This window comes from Mesoplodon mirus (assembly GCF_964341445.2).
Source record: "Mesoplodon mirus genome assembly, chromosome: 7".
In the NCBI taxonomy this organism is placed as follows: Eukaryota; Metazoa; Chordata; class Mammalia; order Artiodactyla; family Ziphiidae; genus Mesoplodon; species Mesoplodon mirus.
Window position 1 is genome coordinate 34,627,967 of NC_138983.1, and position 22,858 is coordinate 34,650,824.

Sequence of the window (22,858 nt, forward strand, 5' to 3'; positions counted from 1 at the left end):
TTTCTGCCTAGGACACAGAGCCACCCTGGACCATGTGTCTGAGACCCACCACCAGTGATGGTAGAGTGTTGAGCTGGAGCAACTGAGTCTCTGAGAACTTTGAGGAGCAGAGTCATCAAACCAGCGCTGGACTTTCATGATGGAGAAATAAACATCTATATTCTTTAAGTCACTGATGTTTTGCTTGCTCCTGTCACTCACAGCCAACTTACGATGTTACTTTTCCACAGCTTTGTTTCCAGAGTCCCTCAACTTTCAAAAATCCTGTGTTAGGCCTTAATGTTTGTTTATTTTAGTGCAATACATTTGACAAATATTTACTAGGCAACTTTCATATGCAAGACCAAGTACTGGAGAGTATGCTGTACTGAGAGAATCAGTGAGCAACTCCAACACAAGTCACACCCCTAAGATCCTTAATAGTGAAAGAAAAAGAAAGTTATAGGGTGCTTAGGATCAGTACCTCTTAACAGAGAAACCTAATCTATCAGGGGCCCAATGTGAGGAAGGAAGGTTTGTTGGAGGATGAAACATTAGGAATGACAACTAAAAAATAAGATGTTAGGCAATGGGTAGTGAGTGGAGGTGCATTCCAGGAAAAGGAACAGTATTTCCAAAGGCCTTTGAGCAGGAAACAACATAGTGTGTTGAAAGAGGAGAAGTCAATATAGTTAGAGCAGAACAAGGGAGACACCAGATTAAGTGTAGAGGGAGTCAAGGTCTAAAACCTCTCACTCTATTCCTTTTTGTCTCTCTGTCACCTTCTAAACTATGAGAATGGACCGAACAATGAAAAAAAAATGACTACAGTTCATAAAGAACAAAATTCTAGGGCCTGTTTTTCAGAATTTTCTTGTGGGTGAGGAGATGATAGAATTTAAACCCACACCAATCAAAGTATTTCCTGATTCTAGTGTTTGATTTTTTTTCCCCAAAAGGAAAAACACTGAAGTAAGCAAAGATAACACTTAATGGGATCATTGTTTTGCCCTAGTTTATATAAGAATGAACAGACCAAACTAAAATATGCAAGTCATCTCTCTCAACAGAACACTGTTTGTTTCCCTCTGTTTCCAGTCCTCCTCATTTGCAAAAATAAATAAATAAATGGAACCCTCTTCTTTGACAGAAGCTGGCTTCTCAGAATTTTTTGTTTCCTACGTGAGAAAATATTAATGCATTTCACTGAACCAGTGTGTGCATACATCCTTTTCTCCATGGTACTGAGAAGAGCTGGGGAAAGCCTATTAAAAGGATTAAAATGATCCATGGAGCACACTAGAGGGCAGGTATCCCTTTTAAATTTGCTGTAATGTCCACCCACAGACTAACAGCCAACCACTGCCATTGTAGATAGCGCTCCTAGAGTGGCCTCATTTTCCCAGAATTGTTCAAATATAAGGTAAAAAATTTGCTAACCTGCTTCTCAAATAAGCCAAGCTTTGCTCTTGTTCCTCCTGTCACCTCTAAACTGTTTTCCCTGAACTTCTCAAGCCTGGCTCCTTCTCAACGTCTAAGTCTCATTTCCGATATCACCTCCTAGGAGAGGCCATCCCTTAGAGCTTTTCCTAAAATAACCCCTCCTGTTTTATGTTACATCACGTTTCCTTCTAACATTTACCAAACCCCAAATTGCCTTGTTATGTGTGCTTACTTAAAATGTATCTGTCTCTTCTAGAAAGTTACTTCTTAAAGGCAGTGACCTTGCCTTACTCACTACTCTATTTTCAGGAGCTAGAAAAGACTTTGTAGAGTATCTGGTGAATGAGTGAAACAATGGTCAGTCCTTTAAAATGAATATTATCATAATTCTCATTACAGATAACTCACAAAAGATCTTAAATAACTTGATCAAGGTTATATAGCAAGTTGATGGCAGAATCAGTTGACCTCAGGGACTCTTTTAAGCTATCAATGTTTCTTCTCTTAAATTTTTTGGGAAAAAATAATGTATCTTAAGAAAATCTTCATTTTCAAAATTCTAGTCTCTTCTTTGCCTTCTCTCTCTATTCTATTAATATCCAATCAAATCTACTTTCAAACTACTATTTACATTGTCCATCCTTTTTCTTTCTACTCTCTCTGCCACCATTTTAATTAATAGTCATATCCTATGAACAATTGGAATAGCCTCCTAATTAGTTGCATTGCCTTTAGTTTCTTCCTGCTCCTGTCTATAATTCTATATATGTCTCTCCCAGATTAATTGCCTTAAACTTCAATTTTATCATGCTATCAGCATCTCCAGTTGTCTGTTGCCATCAGGTTAAAATGTAAATTTTTTGGCTTACATTCAAGGCCCTTCACAGCTGCCCCCAACCTACATTTCTCACATTATCCTCTCCTTAAACTCTCTACACCCTATAACTTTCTTCTTCTTTCACTATTAAGGATCTTAGGGGTGTGACTTGTGTTGGAGTTGCTCACTGATTCTCTCAGTACAGCATACTCTCCAGTACTTGGTCTTGCATATGAAAAGTTGCCTAATAAATATTTGTCAAACTCTCCAGCTAAACTGGCCCACTCACTATTCAAACATCTCTTGAGTTCTTCCTATTCTTCAACCACACTTACCCTATTATTCTCCAAAAAATGCCTTGCCACATTCAAATTACATTTATTTCTCAAGACACTGGAGAATTTCCACCTTCTTTTGGAAAGTTTTCCAGATAACTCCAATGTACATGGATCTACCTGTCTCTAAATTCATCAGTACCTAGAACAGTGCCCAGCTCATTGTAGGTATGCAGCAAATTTTTGTCCAGTGAATTACTGAATCTGTGGTTGAAATCATGCTGTCTTATGGCAGCTTTTATTTTGTCTTATTTTATTTTACCTGTATGATTAAACCTCGGGTCCCTTTCCAACTGGGTCTTTGAGATATGAGGCCATGATTCCTATTCATCTCCTTACACACAAGAAGTAATGCCTCTTGTCTAACAGATTACTCCACATGCTTTAACCAAGTGAGCCAAATGTCACATTGTATTACTGATAAACGTACACTCTCTGATTTGTTTTATGGCTCAGGATTTAACAACTACTACACATAAAACAATTGACCCTACAGATCTTATCAGAGAGGCACTTGAGATTCAAAGTATACCTCTCCTTTTGCTTCCGTGAGTATTTTACCATCATTGATAGATTATGAAAGCAAATTGTCAATCTGAGGCATTTCTTGTTGGAATTCTAGCTGCATTCTTTTTTTTCTAACTTTTCTGATCCTCATGAAATGATAACCCACAGTTATGGTGTGCCAACAATGTAAGGACACCAAAATAGGTACCCAGGATAGACACTAGTATAAAACAGGGTCCATACACTTCTGGGCAGCACACACAAAAGGCAGCACATACAAAAGACATACTGACCAATATCACTTCCTCTCAATACTATGTGAGTATTGTCAGTTAATAAATGTCATGGAAATTCAAAGGAAGTATGAATTAATGAAGGCTGGGACATTACAGGAAGATACCTGAAACTCTCTTCAACAACAGTGCAGTTATTTTTGAGTCCATGTACATGTCAGCCTGCTCTATACGGTCTCTACCTCCTATAAATATGTAATCTGCAATTTAACTTTAATACCTTCATGTATGTTTTTAAGAGAAAGAAAAGTAGATGACATTGACAACTTGCTCTTTAATCACTTGGACGTTGATTTAACGCAATCACAAAGAGGTCTTGCATCCACTGTAGCCAAAGCAGCTACACCCAATATCTCTCTTCCACATTATCCTATTTTGTTCCATTTCTTACTAGTACATAAGAACAGCTAATTTATTTATTGATCTATGTCAGGGGTCGCCAAAATATAGCCCATAAAACAAATATAACCCTCATTCTACTTTTATAAATAAAACTTTATTGGAACACAGTCATGCATACTCATTACATATTGCCTAAGGCTGCACTTGTGCTAACACAACAGGGTTGAGTAGCTGTGACAGAAACGGCATGGCCCACAAAGCCTAAAATATTTATATCTGGCTTTTTCCTATCTTACCCTTGGCCTATGAATCTCCTGTCTGTCTCCTCACTCTCAGAACTTGAAAAGAGACTTTTTGTTTACTGTTTTGACCATGACATTTGTACCTGGGACATAATAGATGCTTCATTCCTGTTGCTGACCACTCTTGGGGACTTAACAGGAAGAGTGTAAATTGTGTTAACATGGACCCAAAGCTCTGAACTCAGCTGCACATCTGGAATCACTGCTTTCTGGGTATATATGTAATGAACTCATGTAAAGAAATTTGTAAATGGCCAAAGAATACTCTGGGGAGGATTCTTGGCCCAAGAAACAGTTTTATAGAAAATGTCTTGGCCTCACTGCTGGGCTTACTGGGAGCAGAGCACTGTATTTTTTGTAGCCCTGCTATGCTAAGCAAAACACGTACTAAATCACCAGGCAGGCCTGGAGCTGAGAATCTGGGTAACATTTGGAGAATAAGAGTTTAGGGTAACACATTTCTAAAAACTTGTTGATAGGAGCACCAGCCTGTGCCTTTTAATTAATTTATTTGACTCCTGTCAATTGATATTACCCAGAGGTTTTAAGAAACACACACACAGAGACACAACAGTTGTAAAATATAAAAACACCACTTCCCATCATTCTCTTCTAGTTTCTAGGAGTCACTTACAATTTTATTCTATGCAACATTCTCACCAAAGAAACTCCTTATTAACAAGTGGAAACTCTGACCTATTGAAACCCAGCCAATTCCTCTAGGCCAGGCAGATGTGTCAGAACAAGTCAACACCAACATGTCGATTTTTCGATATTCTGTTTAAGGGACAAAGATGAACGTAACAGTGTCTCAATGTTAAATAACCTATACACCAAGATAGAGAGCCTTGCCCAGTAGATCATAATATGTATTATATCTGGAAGTTTTATCAGATAGGTCTCCAGGTTGAGCTGCCCCTATCATGACCCATACACTCCTCAAGGCAATATGGGTGGATGGCATTCCTCCAATTTTACATCATTTCAATCCATTCTCCACATTATAGCCTTAGCAATTTAAAATGTAGTCTACTCACATCTCTCCCCTTCCAAAAATTCTTATCTCCACACTGCCTTCAGGAGCTAAAGCTCTCGTAATACAGGTGGTTCACGAGTTAGCTCTGTGCGTCTGCCTGCCTGTCTCCCCTTTGCTACAAGCCTCTCTCCACCCCCACCCTCCCTTGCCCTCTGCTCTGAAGGCTGCACTTCTAAGAGTTTTGATAATGTCTCATTCTATCTCTGGCTCCCATTCCTCCCTTTCTATCTTTTTCCCTATCCCTTTTTCTCTGGCGCTTCTGAGCCTTTGTGCATGCTGTTTCCTTTCTGATTCTGATTGAAACACTTTCCTTTCTACTCTTTTTCGGCTAACCTAGACTTATTATTTGAGTCTCATTTCAGACCATTCTTTCTCCTGATAGTTCTTCCTGATTCCTGAAGTCCACATTAATAGAAAAACCCTATGATAGGTAACACTTTATTTGGAATTCCACCCCCAAATCTAACCCCCAAAAATGTTTTACCTGAAAGATTAATGAAAGGTAGAGCTCTAACTTAACTGTGATATCTCCCCCAACATGATCTAAATTCTTCAAATCAATGTACTAAGTACAGCTTTAAGTACTTTCCCAGCTCTCCTAAGCAATTTAACTATGCATCTCTTGGATAAATCTTTAAATGCTTTGCTATTAAAAAAAAAAAACACAGGGATTGTTCTATTAAAGTATGGAAAAAGTGCTCTGTTTAAAATGACACACTAAATGTATTCTAATCAAGGACATAAGACTTGTTTTGAAAGCCTTTCACTTCAAGGAAATCAAACACAGAACATGGATGAAGGCAAGCCACTTGTAATAAAAAGCTCCAATGTCTAGTAATATGAGAAAACACCTGTTATTCTGGAGACATACTTGTAACAGAGTAAGTAGGCTTGCAGATAACAATATGAAGTTGCATGTAAAATAAAAATGGAGTGTTGATGTTTTTAACTGGACACGTCTGGGCAGCAAACACTGGGTGGAGGCATTTTAAGTACATCAACAGCTCCCTCACTAGCCTCTGGTTATGTGGACATTGCTGTAATCTAAGTGGTTAAAATGATGCTTGCCACCTTTTTTATAACCTGCTGTGGGTAGAGGGTCAAAAAGTGGTATCTTGGGAGTGAAGAAAATTGATCTCAGAAGTGTCAACAACAGTAGGCAGAAGAGGTAATCTTGCTTCAGAGAGAACCAAACAAGTCTCAAAGCAGGCACCCAACTCTAGGCCTATACAGACCTGGCCAGATCCGAAGCTGGTGTAGACTTCAGAAACTAAGGTTGAGGTGTGGCATTGGGTATAAGGGGCAAAGATGACTAGAATATAAGTCCCACCTGTGGAAAGGGGTTTGAATGAGGCAGGGAGAACTGAACACTGGGAACAGAATTGGGTGATGAGACTCGGGAATGAAGATAGCTTGGCAAGCCTCCCTGGCAAAAGTTGGAGGGGCCATGGGGCTGAGATTCCTGCAGGGAATAGTGTGAGAGCAAAGTGGGACAACAAGCAGCAGACTGCAGCCCCCAGGAGGAGGAAGGACGAGGGGCTTGGCCTCAGCTGGCCTCTAGGCATTTCAGCCTGCAGGTCCAATGTACAGCAAAGCTTTCTAAATTGTGCTCGTCACAGCCTAGGAAGCTCTTACTGTTCTTCCAGAGCCTCCTGCGTTCACGGGTGAAAGGAGAGGTAACTCCCAAGAGGGGCTGTACCCACCAAATGATAAAGCTCAGCTCCAAACTCTTACTTTGGGCATGATAGGGTCTCTGAGAAATGCCTCCAGGAAGCAAGTCTTGAGCTTGAGTTTAGTGCATTTCACTTCAATTAAGACAACGTCCCTGTTGTCATTCTATGTCTGTATTTGAAAGAAAACCAAGAGACCAGAATGGGGATCCCACCCCCAAAACTTGGCAAAGTATGCTCTCTTCCTCTACTCATCTTCTTAGGGGAAAGAGGGAAGGTAAAGAAAAGGAGAGAAGAGAATTCTGCACTGTTTTTAGCCTTCGCAAAGGAGACGTTAACTGCCTGCAAAAAGAACTAGCCTGCCAGCTCCATTGCAAACCTCCCCTATAAAAGCCACGACACCTACTGAAATCATACCAACTTCATATATGTTCTATAGAGATCCACCATAAAATGTGAAGCACTGTGATGAGGGTTATCAGATAACTACATTCCTGACTTTCTAGTTCAATACCCATGCCCTTTTAAAATACATGTATGAAAAATTTAAAAAAAAAAACAGAAAAGCAAAGAGAGGTGTGGCAATTTTAAGTCGTGAAAAGAACACAGACATCCATGTTCTTGGAACAAAGAAAACCTGTTAGGAAACATCTTCCTCTTTAACCAAGTGACATCTGAAAAGTCAAAAGGGAAACTTCACACCCAGCTAGGAAGAGTGGTTGTCAATTTTGGTGATAGATGGGGGTCAAGGCTGTCGTAGTCAGATCAGAGCAACGGATTTAAGTTTCACATTCATTTAGCAGTAAGTTGCTTCACAGGTCATGATGCAACGACTTTCAACAGGTCCAAGGAAAGTTCTGTGTGGTGTTTTTCTGCCACCCAACACAGTCATGTGCTCTGTTGTTCTATAACATTTTCAGGTTCATTGAGGAGATTTTAGAAGTGGTTCTAAGGGAACTCATCTCCTTCTCCTGCTTGTCAATTACTAATATAGATAATCGGTTAAGTTATACTTCATTGTCAGAATTATCAGTAGTGTGTGACCAATTATTTATATAATTAAGCATAATCTTTATAAAGAAACACAGCTTACAGAGGAACTATATTCTTGAAATTTCTAAAAGTTCTTTGCACATGCCTCATACTCGTGCATTTGGTGAATGAGTGCAGAAATAAATTACGGATAAGTGGATGCATTCAACAACACTTTTTCTGAAATCTAAACTAGTTCTCATAAAGTAGTTTCAAGATATATTCATCCTGTTTAAAGAAGAATTGACAAAATGGATCTTTTCTAACAGTTATTTGTTTATGTGAAATAGATAAGACTTACTCAAGTAAGCTATTCTTTCTAGATCATAATTATTAATACTTAAAAACTAAAAATGAGCTAATATTTCTGTCTACACTGGAAACCTCAGGGCCTCAAATTCAAGTCCTATCCCATTCCTATCCCCTGTATCTTTTCTTATACTGAAGCAATAAATCACACGTGTTACTTAAAGTACTACTGATATATCTGGAGTTTAGATATGGTGTCAGGAGCAGAAATTTGGCAAAGGTCCATGGGGTTCCATGTGTTAAACCACACAGGGCAATTTGTGCTATGGGAGTAGAATGAAATTATAATTTCAGAATTAAATATTCTGAAATTATATGGTGTTTCATTTTTATTCCATAAGTGTATTATTTTAAATATTTTAAAGCAAAGGCTAAAATGATATTGCATACAGAAGCTAAACTCAGGTTTATACTTTCAAATAATTTAAATAATAAGCTCAATGAAGGAACACACTGGAGTATGGGAATTACACTAAGAAAAGACAAAAATTACTAGGTTACTGCCTGCCACCTATCCACAATAAGCTCCAGATTGCCATTTTTACAAACTGCTACAGGAATACCAAAGGAGAAGCAGCATTTTAATACCTCACCAAAAACAAACAAAAAAAAGGAATAAAAAACTGGTAAAAGATTCACTTTTGGATGCCCAACTTCCCTCATTTGATGGGAGGCCAAGGCTCCACAGTGAAAGCAAAGTGGAGAGGTTTTCCCCTAAGTTTTTAAATTACTAAATCATTACTTAAATTATCTAAGTAATTACCTTAAACGTCTGCTTTGCTTTGGCTGTGGAGACATAGTCACAACCATGAAGACCCTACTGAAACAAGAAGATATGAAGTTCATAAAGTGTTCTCCGTCTCCACTGCAGAAAGGAACACGAACGTTACCTGAAAATGCAAACTGTGATCTTTTGTGATGAGATTAAAGAAAACCTTTACTTTCACGTTATAATGACTATTCCTATATTTCTTCATATCCTATAGTCAAGGGAAATTTTATTGCCTAATTATCTACATTAAGTGATAACTAAAGCATACATAGTCTGAGAATTGTAGACTGTTTTAGTCATTCACATTTTAAAACACAAATGTTTAGAACTATCCATTTTCTGGGGTCCTTTGGTCTCTTGTTCCTTTCTGAGTTCTTACTATAACAATAAGAGATACATGTAAGGAAATAATTTTTCCCCCAAAATAAACATCAAGTCTGTGTCTCGATTCCACAAGTGAAATATACCAGGCTCTAGAGAGTGTTTCATGAAACTTTAGAGAAAATTGTTAAGTAAATGAAGTGTTTATTTTCTGTACGAAACTTCCTGTTTTAGGGGAATATCCTGCCATCTTGATCTTACTTCCTCATATACTTGGCCTATTGCTTTTATTCAAGGCCTTACCATTGTATTTCCACTCAGAAAATTGTGACATGTGGGTACACTACCACTTCCTTCTGTTGTAATTAAAAAGGTATTTATGCAGTGTTCTAATCTCACAATGGTCACATACTCACAGTGAGATGCCTAGTTTATCTGAAAGGTCATTGGTTGAAAGTCCTTCAGTCAGAATTGAAGGACATATCCCAGATTCTCAGCTTAAGCGTCAGGGTTCCAAAGTAAATTTATCCTTGGGAAACATTCATTTCCCTTCCCATGATTAGATAGTATTATGGTGCTGTAACTTATTATTCAAGGCTATCTTCCATTTTATCCTTAGAATATTTCATCTTTACCTTTCCTCTAGCTGATATTATAATTGTGTTATCCACCAGTTCTATGGATGCTGTACATGAAGAAAGACCTTACTCAATCCTTGGTGCCAGGATGTCAGTTTAAAAACCCAGGCTTCTTTGGAATTCTTTCAGTGCTCATTGGAGGATTTCTCTTTGTTATAAGACATTGAGTAAATACAGGAGACAGATGAGATTTCCAAGGTTGGATATGAGACACACTCCACTCTTGGCTTCTGAGAACACTTTTGGTTCCTTGTCATGTTGGTTGTAGATTGTTAGGGAACTTAGAAGAAGGTAGAAAGACATTTTGTAAACATTACCATGGGAGAGGGATTTTTTGACATATACATTTTGGTCCAAAGTGCCTCTCTGTGCAAGGCTGAAGCCTACCTTAGCCTTAGGTAGACAGGGTAATAAAACTCCTAAGGTTCTGTGTGCCATATGACTTTCCATAATTTTTCTATTAGCCCAGGACTTCTAAAGACCATGATTATCTAAAGCGTCCTAGACCGGGTAACATTATCATGGCTAACACACTGGTGGATGATGACAAATTAATGTGTTACTATTTGTCTGGGTGTTGCAGTTTGGGAATGGGATCCTTGGAGACGTTATGCCTAATGCCAAAGTTAGAAGAGAATTTGAAATCCCAGGTCTGCCCTTTACCTGCCTTCAAATGAGGCCTCAGAGAGACTATCCAATCATCTCTGCCCCACATGTTCTATGAGGCTGGATTTCAAGACAAATATGACAAGTGACCATGTTTAGAGTAAAAGTTAAAGACTGTTAACTAAGGTGTCAGTTTCTGTGAAAATGAACCAAAAAAATTTATAGAGTTAGTTTAAAAAAAGAGAGAGAATGAGGAAGCCCTGTACATGGTGATAGCTCAAATAATTATAATTTTTCCATGGAGTTTATAGTGCCCTAAAATGTAGCTGTATTACAAGCTAGGTTATAAAACCTCTGGACTAGAGAGAAGGCATTTCTCCATAATAGCCAAGAGCTTTGGAAGAACAAGTTGTGAGTATAGTGCAGGAGAATTAGAAGTTGGCAAGAGAAAAGGAAATGAATATAAGAGAAAGCTGCAGCTAGAAGAGTGATTTCTTGCTGATGTTCTTTTTGGAGAAACAGGGCAAATATCTCTAAATAACTCACTGTGATTTAAAATTTTTTTGGTAACATCAGGATTTTCATTATAGTAAAGCAAATTGAGTATATATCCTATTGAGTATATATCCTAAGGCCAATATTAAACCCAAATTCTTATACCTTGTTCCTCTCAAAATCTACACAAAGATTTCCTTAAGATCTTAGTATGCTTCTAACAAGATGGCAGGAAGTGGCAGAATATATCCTAAACAACATACAACCAAGCTTCAGATGAAAATGTTAATACTAATAAGAGCAGAACACACCATTCCAGTGAATGAAAAGTTGACGTGAATCAGTAAGATTCCTGAAATAAAAGTCTTGGCAGTTAGGTGATGAAGTCACCTGCTGGGTCCAGAACCAAGATTCCATGTTTTTACTGAGGAACTGAAATTCAAAATGTCAAGTATTAGAAGAGAAAGACAAGGCAAGGTCTAACATGACCAAGTCTGCAGAAATTTAACTCACTGATTTTATGAAAAAGATACCACTAAATAAATGAGCTCTAATTTATTATAGTCAATGTTGTAATGACAAAATTGCTACCATGCTTGACTACATGCAGTACAAACTCAAGAAGGCCACAGTTGCAAAGTATGTTTCTTAATGAACCTGGCTGCATCCTGTTGATGCAGCTTGAGCCCTTGGAAGGATTACATACAATTTATAATGACAGACATTTCACAGGTTTGTTCTCTGGCTGCTAGAAGACTCATCAATAATTCAAGAACACAATACCCTTTGTGTATAATTGTTCCATTTCTTTCCCTTTTGCAAAAAATCATTCAGATTTCAATCATTAAAAAATCATTCACATGTATACCAGCATAGAACATGTAAACCAAGAAATGTTCTTGTTGGGAAGACTACAAAAGGAAGAAAGAAAAATCTTATAAACTTTACAATTTCATATTATTATGTAACACAAGGCAAATGATTCTTAAATCAAAAACATAAGGAACAACAAAGGGTTTTCATTTATGCTAAAATTTATAAAAATTAAAACTTCAAAGGGAAATTTTATTGTGTGACATTTTAAATATATGGAATTTAGTATATAAAAATTATAATATGATTTAATCCTGGATCAATCACTTACTAGCTGGATTACCTTTGGAAAGTTGTTAAATCTCTATTATCTGCAGTTTCCCTATCAATAAGATATGTAGATTAACAATCACACTGATTTTTTTAAAGAGTAGTGATAAAAAATGACATAATGTATAAGTAAGTGTACTTTACAAACCATATAAAAGTAAGAAATACTCTAGCCTCCATCAAGTAACACGATAAGGAAAAAATGTTATTTAAAAATTACTCAAAACTTATTTTTAGGGAACTTGCTTCAAAAGCATTAATTGTCATGCCAAAAATTTTCAGTTCATACTTTGTAATAAGTCTAATTTAGTCCCTTTAATAAAAATATTAAAAGGTACAAAAGGCAATTTCACCTCCCTACTCTACCGTAGTATGTTCAGAAAATCCTTTCATATATAATCAAATTAAGGGGATTTAATCTTAATAACATAAAAGCAAACTGGAAATGGAAATATGTAATTGCAGTAAATTGAGAATATTCCTTAGTTTGTTCATTCATCAAATAAATTGTTGCTTTTCAAGTATGGTCAATATATGAAAAAAAAATCAATAACTATGTTGAACAATGTGAAAGCCATCCTGGTTTTTCTGAATTGTTTGGTGGTGGTGGTGGGGGGTTGTTATTGTTTTATAAGACTGTTTCCTGGGTACTCTCTTCTGTCTCTCTAACAGGGACTGGCTATTAAATTCCATGTTTTACCAAACCACACCAGCAGAGGAATAAGCAAATTAGGAGCTGCACATTAAGTACAGGTCAATCATTAGTGGATGTTGAAACGTTGATCAGCAATACTCACAACACCACAGGCCAAATGACTAGATAGTCTGAAATAGAATGAATAGCATATAGTTAAGATCATGGGCTCTGAAATCAGATATACTGAATTCAAAGAAAGGTTTTGACTCCTACAGCTGCGTGACGTTTGGCAAGTAATTAACTTCCTAATACTGGTTTCCTTATTGTTAAAATGGAGATAATAATTGCACCTATCTCAAAGAGTTGTGAGGGCTAAATAAAAGAATCCAAGGAAAGTACTTAGAAAAGCACCTGACACACAGAAAACAATCCATGAGTGTTAAATCGTATATGTAAAGAAATGTAGACAAAATAAAAGATTAATTTTTCTCACAAACTTCTTGATAAGGAATTCAAATCTCTGGCACAGAAAAATCAACTTGAGATCTCCTTTAAAATAAAATATGCCGGGCTTCCCTGGTGGCGCAGTGGTTGAGAGTCCGCCTGCCGATGCAGGGGACACGGGTTCGTGCCCCGGTCTGGGAGGATCCCACATGCCGCAGAGCGACTGGGCCCGTGAGCCATGGCCGCTGAGCCTGCGCGTCCGGAGCCTGTGCTCCGCAACGGGAGAGGCCACAGCAGTGAGAGGCCCACGTACCGCAAAAAAAAAAAAAAAAAGCCAAATCATTGGACTTATTTAACTCTCTAAATTGTGCTTTTTCAGTACACACACACACATGTGTACATACATACAAATACATGCATATACCACTATATAAGATGTGTATATATGAAATTTATCTTAATGTCAGGAAGGGTATAGCAATGCAGAAATTGGGAATGCAGATCATAGGACCTGTGCATTTCCTCAATGAAGCCATTTAATTTTTCAATGCTTCTGTAAGTTTAAATAATTTTGATTTGTGGCTAGTGAAAAAAATTGTCCATTTATTCCAGATGCAGTGGACTGGCAAAAGAAAATGATTCAAGATGGAATAGAGTCACACATGTATTGTACAACTTAAAGGCATGCTAAACCTTGCTAATTCAGTTGGAGATGAATAAGAATGCTTATCAGTTCAGGTAAAAGGAAGACACAAAATTTAAAAAATCTACTCATTGCTAAGTGGCTAATAATGGTAAATTCTCAGGGAAAAAGGATTTTTGGTTTTGAGCTCTCATTTATTTATTGTTCTTCACACTTGATGTACTTCCTAACAATTCAACGGGAAGAGAATAAGTGAACCCCTAACTTAAATAGGAATATGGAAAGTGGCCCAGATACATTACTCTTTCCATTCTTGTAAGAGATATCAAATTGCATTTTTTCTTGCTTTCAAATTTGGTGTCAAATGTAGTGTTGGGTGTAATCTTGGACAAAGTCTAGTATAATTTTTTCTATGTTTAAAGGTTTTCATTCTTAAGGAATAAATCTCAGAAAGGCAACATCCCATCAGCTGATTTTTTTTTACAGCGGTGGTTGATCACTTTGTTTATTTTGCATTCATCCAAGATATATGCCTTTCTCCGAAAGAAGAGGTTAAGAAGACATTAACATTTGCAAAGTCCTTTGAGAGATGTGTTACCGAAGTGTAAATTATATCCTATTAGACCAGCCTTATTGAACATGAATAAATTACAAAGAAATGAGTGTCTTTAATAGAGCAAAGATATTATTAAAAAGAAATCTGAATTTAAAGAGTTTGAATATATTTAAAATTTTGAATATGCTTGCTTTTCCTGAATTAGTGTTCAGTTTTGAGGCAGTTGGGCAAAGAAAGGTACTAAGTCTGGAAATATTCATGTGCTAGTAACAGCCATGTTTCTCTCATCATGGATTAGAACACTATAAATGTTTTGAGATTTTACATATATCAGAGGCAAACGTAGCCATATTTTTTCCTAGAAATGAATATAAGCCATTAGATAGTTTTGAAATCATAATCACTGCTCCCATAAATTGCTAAATTAGATGAAATATTTATATCCTTGTTATTCAAAAAAAGTGAATTTTCAACATTCAACTGCTGAGTAATGGCTGTTTGTGCAATGCTTCCACTAAGATAAATGAAAGTTTTACTCCTTGCTACTCGTTTGAAACTCCTTTGCATTTCTACACAAGAGCCCATTTTTCATTACCAGGAAAGGTATGCAATTTGAACCATGCTACTTTTTATTCACAGTAAATCAATATGTGTCATAAGAGCAGAAAAGAAAGTAATATTACTCGCTATCATTGGACCTTCCCTTAGAGCAAGTCCTAGAAGACATTGCCAGGTTGGGTTGCTATAGCAACAGAGCTCTGGTACCTCTCTTGCTTGCCTTGTTATAGTGAGTTGATTTCTACCACACAGATATAACCCAGAAGAATTTTTATGGTAAAGAAGAAATTACAAAGAATCAACAGCAATGTGTGTGACTTTTCCATTGATCTGCGATGATTTAATTCAGAACTAGTATAATGACTCTATAACATTTCAAAGCCCTTTGCTGACTTCCAATTAAATTATTCATTGCCTTTTCTTCAGGCCTCTTAAGTAGTCAGGTTTCTTAAAATGTGAAGGAAAAAAAATACCCAGACCCTTTAGAGTGTTAGCATGAAACCTGATATGGTTTTACCCAACTATAAAAATCTGCTATTAAAATGTTTTGAAATAATATTAATCCACTTAAAAATATCAACAATTAGTAAGAAGACTCAAGAAGACTATACTGGCAATATAAAAAATTATCTTTTGACTTCTTCTAAAATGTTATCAAGACAGAAAATAATATATCTGATTTTCTTTTTTTTTTTTTTTTTTTTTTTTTTTTGCGTTACGGGGGCCTCTCACTGTTGTGGCCTCTCCCATTGCGGAGCACAGGCTCCAGACGTGCAGGCTCAGCGGCCATGGCTCACGGGCCCAGCCGCTCCGCAGCATGTGGGATCTTCCCGGACCGGGGCACGAACCCGTGTCCCCTGCATCGGCAGGCGGACTCTCAACCACTGCGCCACCAGGGAAGCCCTCTGATTTTCTTATATAGGCCATATAAGCCATTTTGAAGAGTGTCTGACATACAAGTAAACATCTAATAAATATTGTTATAATTTTATTACTATCACAATACAGTCAAGCAAACAAATTATATTATTTTCCTTATATTACATAGCACTATTGATTATGCAATTGTAATGCCCTTTGTATTCTGAATATATGTAAAGTAAAAATGATATAAGGAGTACACTACTATACAGCTGAGCCTTAAACATATTGTAAAAAGTTGCAAGTCCTTTTTAGAGGACTAACTAACCTTGTGAATAAAAGTCTGCATCTAATGGACATGCCAAAGGGAAGCTGCTTGGAATGGAGTGTGTTATGGGTTTGGGAGTCAGGACCTAGATTTTGTGTATCATACTATTTACTTGAGACCTTAACCTAAGTCTTTGTCTTTTTACCTGTAACAAAAGGATAAAAACATTTTCCCAGCTGAGTGGTAGAGGATTCAGTGAGACAATGTATATAAAGCACCTGTTACAATGCCTGGCACAAACGATACTTTTAAAATTTTAGCTGTCTTTCATTTAAAGTTTTCCAGTCATTTCCTTGAATCATAATTTCCAAATGGAACTTATAGGTAAAACTGAGTATAAATTCAGTATTTCTTAGAAGTACTTTGATATACATGGATTTTAATTCTGGAAAATGTAGAAAACTTTCATTTCCATATAATTCTATGTTACAAATTATTTTTTAATTGATTTGATTGATAATGTCTTTCCCAAAGTATGTTTTCATGACCCCCAGCCCAGGATAATGCTCTGGGGAAAAAAAAAAAAGGTGGCAGAGGGACCATTTCTACAGTCAGATACATTTGGAAAATGCTACATAATACATCTCATTCTAGTGATTAATAGATCACATTAGTATATTCAACCCTCCAAGAAATCCCAGATAACCCCAGATAAATAAATCAGTATTGCTTAGTGGTAAAGAGCGTAAATTCAGAAGTTAGGCTTTTGAACCTCACTTTCATCACTTATTCCCTTATAACTTGGGAAGTTACTCAACCTCTGTGTTTCTCAGCTGTAAAATGGGAATGGCAACAGTGCTTCCCACACTGCAATGAGAGGTTAAAGTGAGATATATCACGCCTGCTCAGACAGAGGCTGAGTCAATTATCAATAATAAGAGTTATTAAAGAAGCCTGTTTAAACCCATTACTGTGACCCTTCTTTATGAATAATATTTTTGAACATCTTCTGGAACTATAATTCCTTGGAACACACTTTGAACAATGTTAAAATTAGGGTAGTGGTAAATTGTAATTAAGTAAAAAGTTATTCATCATATTAGTGCCCAAAGCAAGTAGCACCAAAAAAGTCAGCTACTTCACAACATGTGACCCCACTGGCTTGCTCTCATGCTTCTACTATCAGAACACTAGATCAACTGTGTTAAGTGTAAAGATCTTACCCCCATGGATGTTCTATTCATTAGAGCCATTTACACCCATTTCATGCATTATCACAGATCAGTTTATTGCATAATATTAGATTATTTGCATGTCACTAAAAATTGAGCCTTAAAGGAAAGAGATATTAAATGATTAAAGCCTTAATGACTAGCAGAGAGAAAACTAAGCATATGGCTTACTCATGGGGTCTACAAAGAGAAGGGACATTATTAAGATGTTTACACATTTCCTAGTGCTAACGGAAAACAACTTGAGTGAGTTTTCAAAATGGAGAAATAAAATAGTAAAGAACAATAAGGAAAGGTGAGAGGTTCATCCCAGGAAAAATATGGTACAAGTTCACAACAAAATGCAAAGCCCTCCCTGGTCTAGACAACACCATGGCTCCAATGAACTTCCTTACTCTTGTCCAGAAGATCGGAAGCTTAGGCAAAGGGCCAGAAAAATGAGCAGTCAGCTGATTAATCTGACACCTTTTAGAAATCCTTTTATTTATTCTCACATTTGCAATTGTATCAGGTTGCTGACTTCTCTTCTTTTAAAGAGTTCTTATTTTTCATCATCAGAAATGAATGCAAAACAGAAAAAAAAATTCACTCATAATTTAATGACCTCTGAAAATTAAAAACCATTTTCAATTATTCCCGTTCACTTCAAGTCTTATTCATAATTATACATCATTTCTACATGGGTATTTTTATATGTAAACACAATTTCAAAGTCTGTTTTTTTTTCCACTTAACATTATATCTTCAGTTTTTTTCTCACAACGATACAGAGAAGACTTCAAAATGATCATTCCTAGTACCTGAATGGTTATATTCTTCCATGATCAAACATGCAAGTGATTTCCAATTGTGCTGTTATATTGATACAACAAATCTCTTCCTTCATATAGTTAGTTCTTTCTTTTAGATTAGTGGTTTCAAACTTTAGTATGCATCAGAATCACCTAGAAGGCTTGTTAAAGCACAGGTGTCTGGACCCCACCCTCAGAGCTTCTGATTCAATAGGTCTGGGGTGAGGCCCAGGAATTTGCATTTCTAACAAGTTCCCAGGTTTTTCTGGGAACCACTTTTAAAAATTACTGTTAGATTATTTACATGGAATATTATCATTGTTGCATTGGGGTTGACAAATCAAATAGTATAGACATTTTCATGGCATCTAACACATATTTCTGGAAACCTTCCTACAAGCTTATTCAGCTTTATATTGTCAAATGACTTCTCAATACTTGAAGCACGGGTAGATACCAACTAACTGAATGAACAAAAGAACAAAGGAAAATTCTTACTTCTCTCCTCCTCAAAATCATAACATTAGGCTGAGGTTCATCTACTTACATTTCAAAGATACACAGCATGGCTAAATAGTAATATCTAAATCTCTGTTACTACAGACATCAGCAAGGAGGTTTTATCATCACTCAAAAGTCAGTGAAAAATAGCTGTTATATTTAAACCTTGGAAGAGAGTAAATCTGTATCTGTACCACACAGTTAGAAATTAGCTGCATTTAGCTTTGTCCACCAGATAGCTCAAAAGCAATGTTGTTCATTGCAAGGTGCAGGGCAAAAATCTGGCTATGAGAAATTGTTTGATAAACTAGAAACAAGAGAATTCCCACTTTAGCAGGGGATTATTAGCATATTTGCCTAAAAGCCACTGTCAGAAATCTTGGAGGTTTCCCCTTGTACTAAAGGGTTCTTTATATTATATATAATATATTCTTTATATTCTTTATATTGAGATTACTCCTTCACCTTTAAATGGAGGCCTGTGCATATAAACAAACATGTCTACATGAGAATATAGATGCATCTACATAAGTAACATTAGATAGCCATGTATGCAAAGTATCTACATATGCTTAGCAAAGATATCATCTGCAGAAATGTCTTCTGCACTCTTTCTCTGTAATCTTAATTTTTCCATTCTTTTGTGTTATTGTGTTGATTTGAATGCATAATGAGAAAATGTGTTCATATATATGATAACCATAAAACCATACATAAGTCAAGTCATTGGGTGTTGTCAACAAACTTTGGAATTTTGTTAGACATAAAATTGTTAACTCTGGCTCATGTTAAGAAGAGTAAATCAGGAGTAATTGTGTTAGATAGAGATTTATTAATAGAATCATGTATTTATGACTTTCTAAGGGATAGTGTTTTCTATGTCAGTGTTTTTTGGTGATTGTGCTCTCTTTATTTTATTTTTTTTTAAACAGTAAGCAATTTATTATAATGTTAAAAATAAACCTGCCATACAAATCAGGCTTTGCATTCCTAGGTATTTACCCAACAGAAATTAAAGCATATGCCCATACAAAGATTTATACATAAATGTTCATAGCAGCTCTATTTGTAATAATCTCTAACTGGAAACAACCCAAATGTCTTATTTGACATAAGTGAATGAATGGACAAATTTTAGTGTATCTATATAATGGAATGCTACTTAGCAATAACAATCAATTATTAACACAGGCAACAACATTGATGAATCTTAAAATAATTATGCTGAGTGAAAAAAGCCAGAAAATAGAGTATATACTGTAGAATCCCATTTATATATATATATAAACCTTGATAAAATGCAAACTAGTGTGTTCTCTTTAACTAAAAGTAAGGCAACATTCTTAATAGCTTGAAAGGACCCTAAATTGTTTTTTTGCATGGATAGGTTCATTATGACCACAGGAAGACATGGCTGCTCTCAGGACGGACAGAAAACTAGGAGACAGATGCTAAGATACCGTATATATTTCATTTTATGAAATAATATGCATAAATGTATCCACTTACTATGTACTATGTCATAAATATGACTATATTTGGAAGTCTTAGCAAAGAGGACAAAGTTTAAAATACGCCAATGTTAAAAATGCAAACTTAAGAAACCCAGAACAGCAACACAGATACCATGAGGCAATCATTCCCCTAGTGTGTCTGAGAATTTGACCAAAGTCACTCTCTACTTAATTCGGGTGTTCAAAGAAACTTAAAGTTAAGATATTAGCAGCAACAACCATCTAACTATCATTTGAAGATCAATACCTCTGAGTTTTTTTGACTAATAACTGCCAGTTCCTTATAATGTGTTAGTGCAGAATGACAATCAATTAAATATAGCCCCTGCCACAAATCCAAAAGTACTGGCCAAAGTGTGCACACATCAATGAGACATTTCTAGTTCATCCATTCAGTGCAGAGAAAAAAATAGGGAAAAATGTGTGTTGAAAGGTGCATATGGCCTGCCTGTGAAATTTCAATTCCTGAACTCCAGGGAATGAGAGGTAAAAAGTCTCTAGGGATAACCAGATACAAGAAAAGTTTTGGTAGAATCCCTTTACTCCACCAGGGTAGAAATGGGCCCCAATTCTTATCAATGGACAAGCCAAAAGATAAGAATTGAAATGAAAATATATTAATGGATATTTTCCTTTTTTGACAAACAGTTTCTTTTGCAATTTAGGCAGTAATGGATTCTTTCTTTTTTAAAAATTAAGATTTAAAAAAATGGGTTAATTTTAAAGTGAAATCTGAAAAAATAGTACAAGTTAAAAAAAATTTTTATTGTGGTAAAAGTCACATAATATAAAACATACTAGTTTAACCATATGTAACTGTACAGTTTAGTGGTACTAAGTACATAAAAAATAAAATAAATAAAATAAAATAAAAAAGAAAAGCTGATGGGGCCTGAACTAAGGCTGTGGCTTTGGAGAAGAGGTAATTAGAATGGTTGCTTCACTCAAAACTGATGAGATTACAAGAAGGTAGGAGGGTTTAAAAAAAGAACCAAAGGAGAACAATAAAAGAAAGTGTTGTTATTCCACAGGCAAGGTCATGCTCCTCTGAGATCTTTAGCCCTTTGTTGTGGGAAATGACTGAATGGGCCCTTTGGTTACACAAATGTAAAATAAAGGTATGGTCTCTCCACCAAATGGGGAAGTTTCCACCAAAAAAAAAAAAAAAGTACAAATTACATGTGGATGGAACAAAATGAGAAAAAGTGAATGACTAAAATTCACTAAAACACTATTTTAAAACATCTATCACAGCAACATGATGCTATAACTTGCTGGGCCAATCAGTGAATAACCACATTACAGTCAGTTCTCTTACTGAAGGCTCTCCTGGGACTGTAGAAGCATGAAACTGCACATTATATTCTACTGTGGTAACTGATATTAAATTCAAATGCTATCTCTAGGGAATTTGATGCAATTTTCTTCAGTAAAGTGAGTCTCAATTCCTTTATAAACAATACATGCATAGATTTCACCAAAAGGAAACTATTTACTGAAAAGAAAAATGGAACATCAAAAAATATTTTAAATGTTAAATATGATACACTTACATTATTCACAAATATAGACATCAAATTCTTTGACAGTTGACTAAATATGGAAGACCAGATACAAATAAATGTATGTAATATATATTTTTGCCTAAAGATATTAGGTTACATTAGAGGGAAAAACATCTAACTTATTAATCATGTGTTTTGTCAACACTTCCATTATAAAAAAGAATAATTGTTTAAATAAATAAAACCCTATGTTTTGATTCTAAGCTCCAGGGCTTAATAGTCTCAAGAAGCCTGAGCTTCAGTTGAGAAAGGCCAACTTAGTAAAATTTAAAAACATCTGTGGAGGTACTACTAAATCACCATTTATTAATGTGTTAAAGCAAAAGCAGGCTGGTTGGCTAAAATAAACATGTTATCCTTGTAACAAAGAACAATAAGTGATGACTGGGCCAATTGTCTACTCTAGGGAGGCCATTCTCCTAAACTGGTTCTCAAGCCCCTAATAATAACATATCATTATATCCCTTTCATTGCCTTTCCAAAACAAAATAGCAATTATTACCTGAACATTTTTGTTAGATCAATAAACACTGACCTAATGTTAGATTAAAATACAAAACGATTGACATTATTTTTGAAGGCTAATTATAATTAAACTTTTCTTTAAATTAAATCTTGTAGAGCCTTAAAAAATTGTCATACAAATAACTTTCAGTCGAAAGTGGTCATTAAAAAGAAAACTTTACACTGGAAAAAATTTCTACTGGGTCATCACTGATTTGAGTATGTTAAGAATGTTCATTGATTGTATTAGATGTACACATCCAAATTATTCAGCTCTACAAAATAAAATAAAAAGGAAAATATTTTAACTTATTCAAATGACAAGACAATATAGCTTCTCAGAATCGTAACCTCTATTCTTTAGGAAATGACTAAAAATAAGATAGAAGGACTCATACTTATTAATTGCAGATTTCTAGGAGTATATCAGTGCTTTATTTTTCACTTTCTTATTTTTGAAAAGAAGAATTCCTGGTCTCAGAAAAAGCAACAAATATATTTTGAGAGGTTAAATTCTCTTGATTATTAACAGATCACAGCCTGAAATGTTACTTTATTGAGCCAATAATTACAGTCAAGAATTGTTCATGACATCTAGTCAGATTTTTAACTAGGATGATTGTAAAATGGATAGAGGCCACCAAACCATTCATTGGCACAGGCTCACGTTTCTTTATTCTAACCCAGAAAACCAGTAAAAAAATGGCAGTCATCATTTAACCATGCCATTGTAATGAGTTTTGA

At 35.7% G+C, this 22,858-nt stretch overlaps 1 protein-coding gene across 4 annotated transcripts in view; it reads right to left on the reverse strand.

Moving 5' to 3' along the window:
• The window catches only part of GAS2 (growth arrest specific 2), a 124,756-nt gene that overhangs the window by 29,635 nt on the left and 72,263 nt on the right, over positions 1–22,858 (reverse strand). For 2 of the 4 annotated variants that reach the window (XM_082626454.1, XM_082626451.1), the window contains exon 8: positions 8,829–8,882. The exons of 1 other annotated variant lie outside the window; for it this stretch is intronic. In XM_082626454.1, the coding sequence (XP_082482580.1) occupies positions 8,829–8,882 (54 nt within the window). Of the gene's footprint in view, positions 1–8,828; positions 8,886–22,858 lie in introns of those variants that run through there. One more of the 4 variants, XM_082626453.1, reaches the window with a different exon arrangement.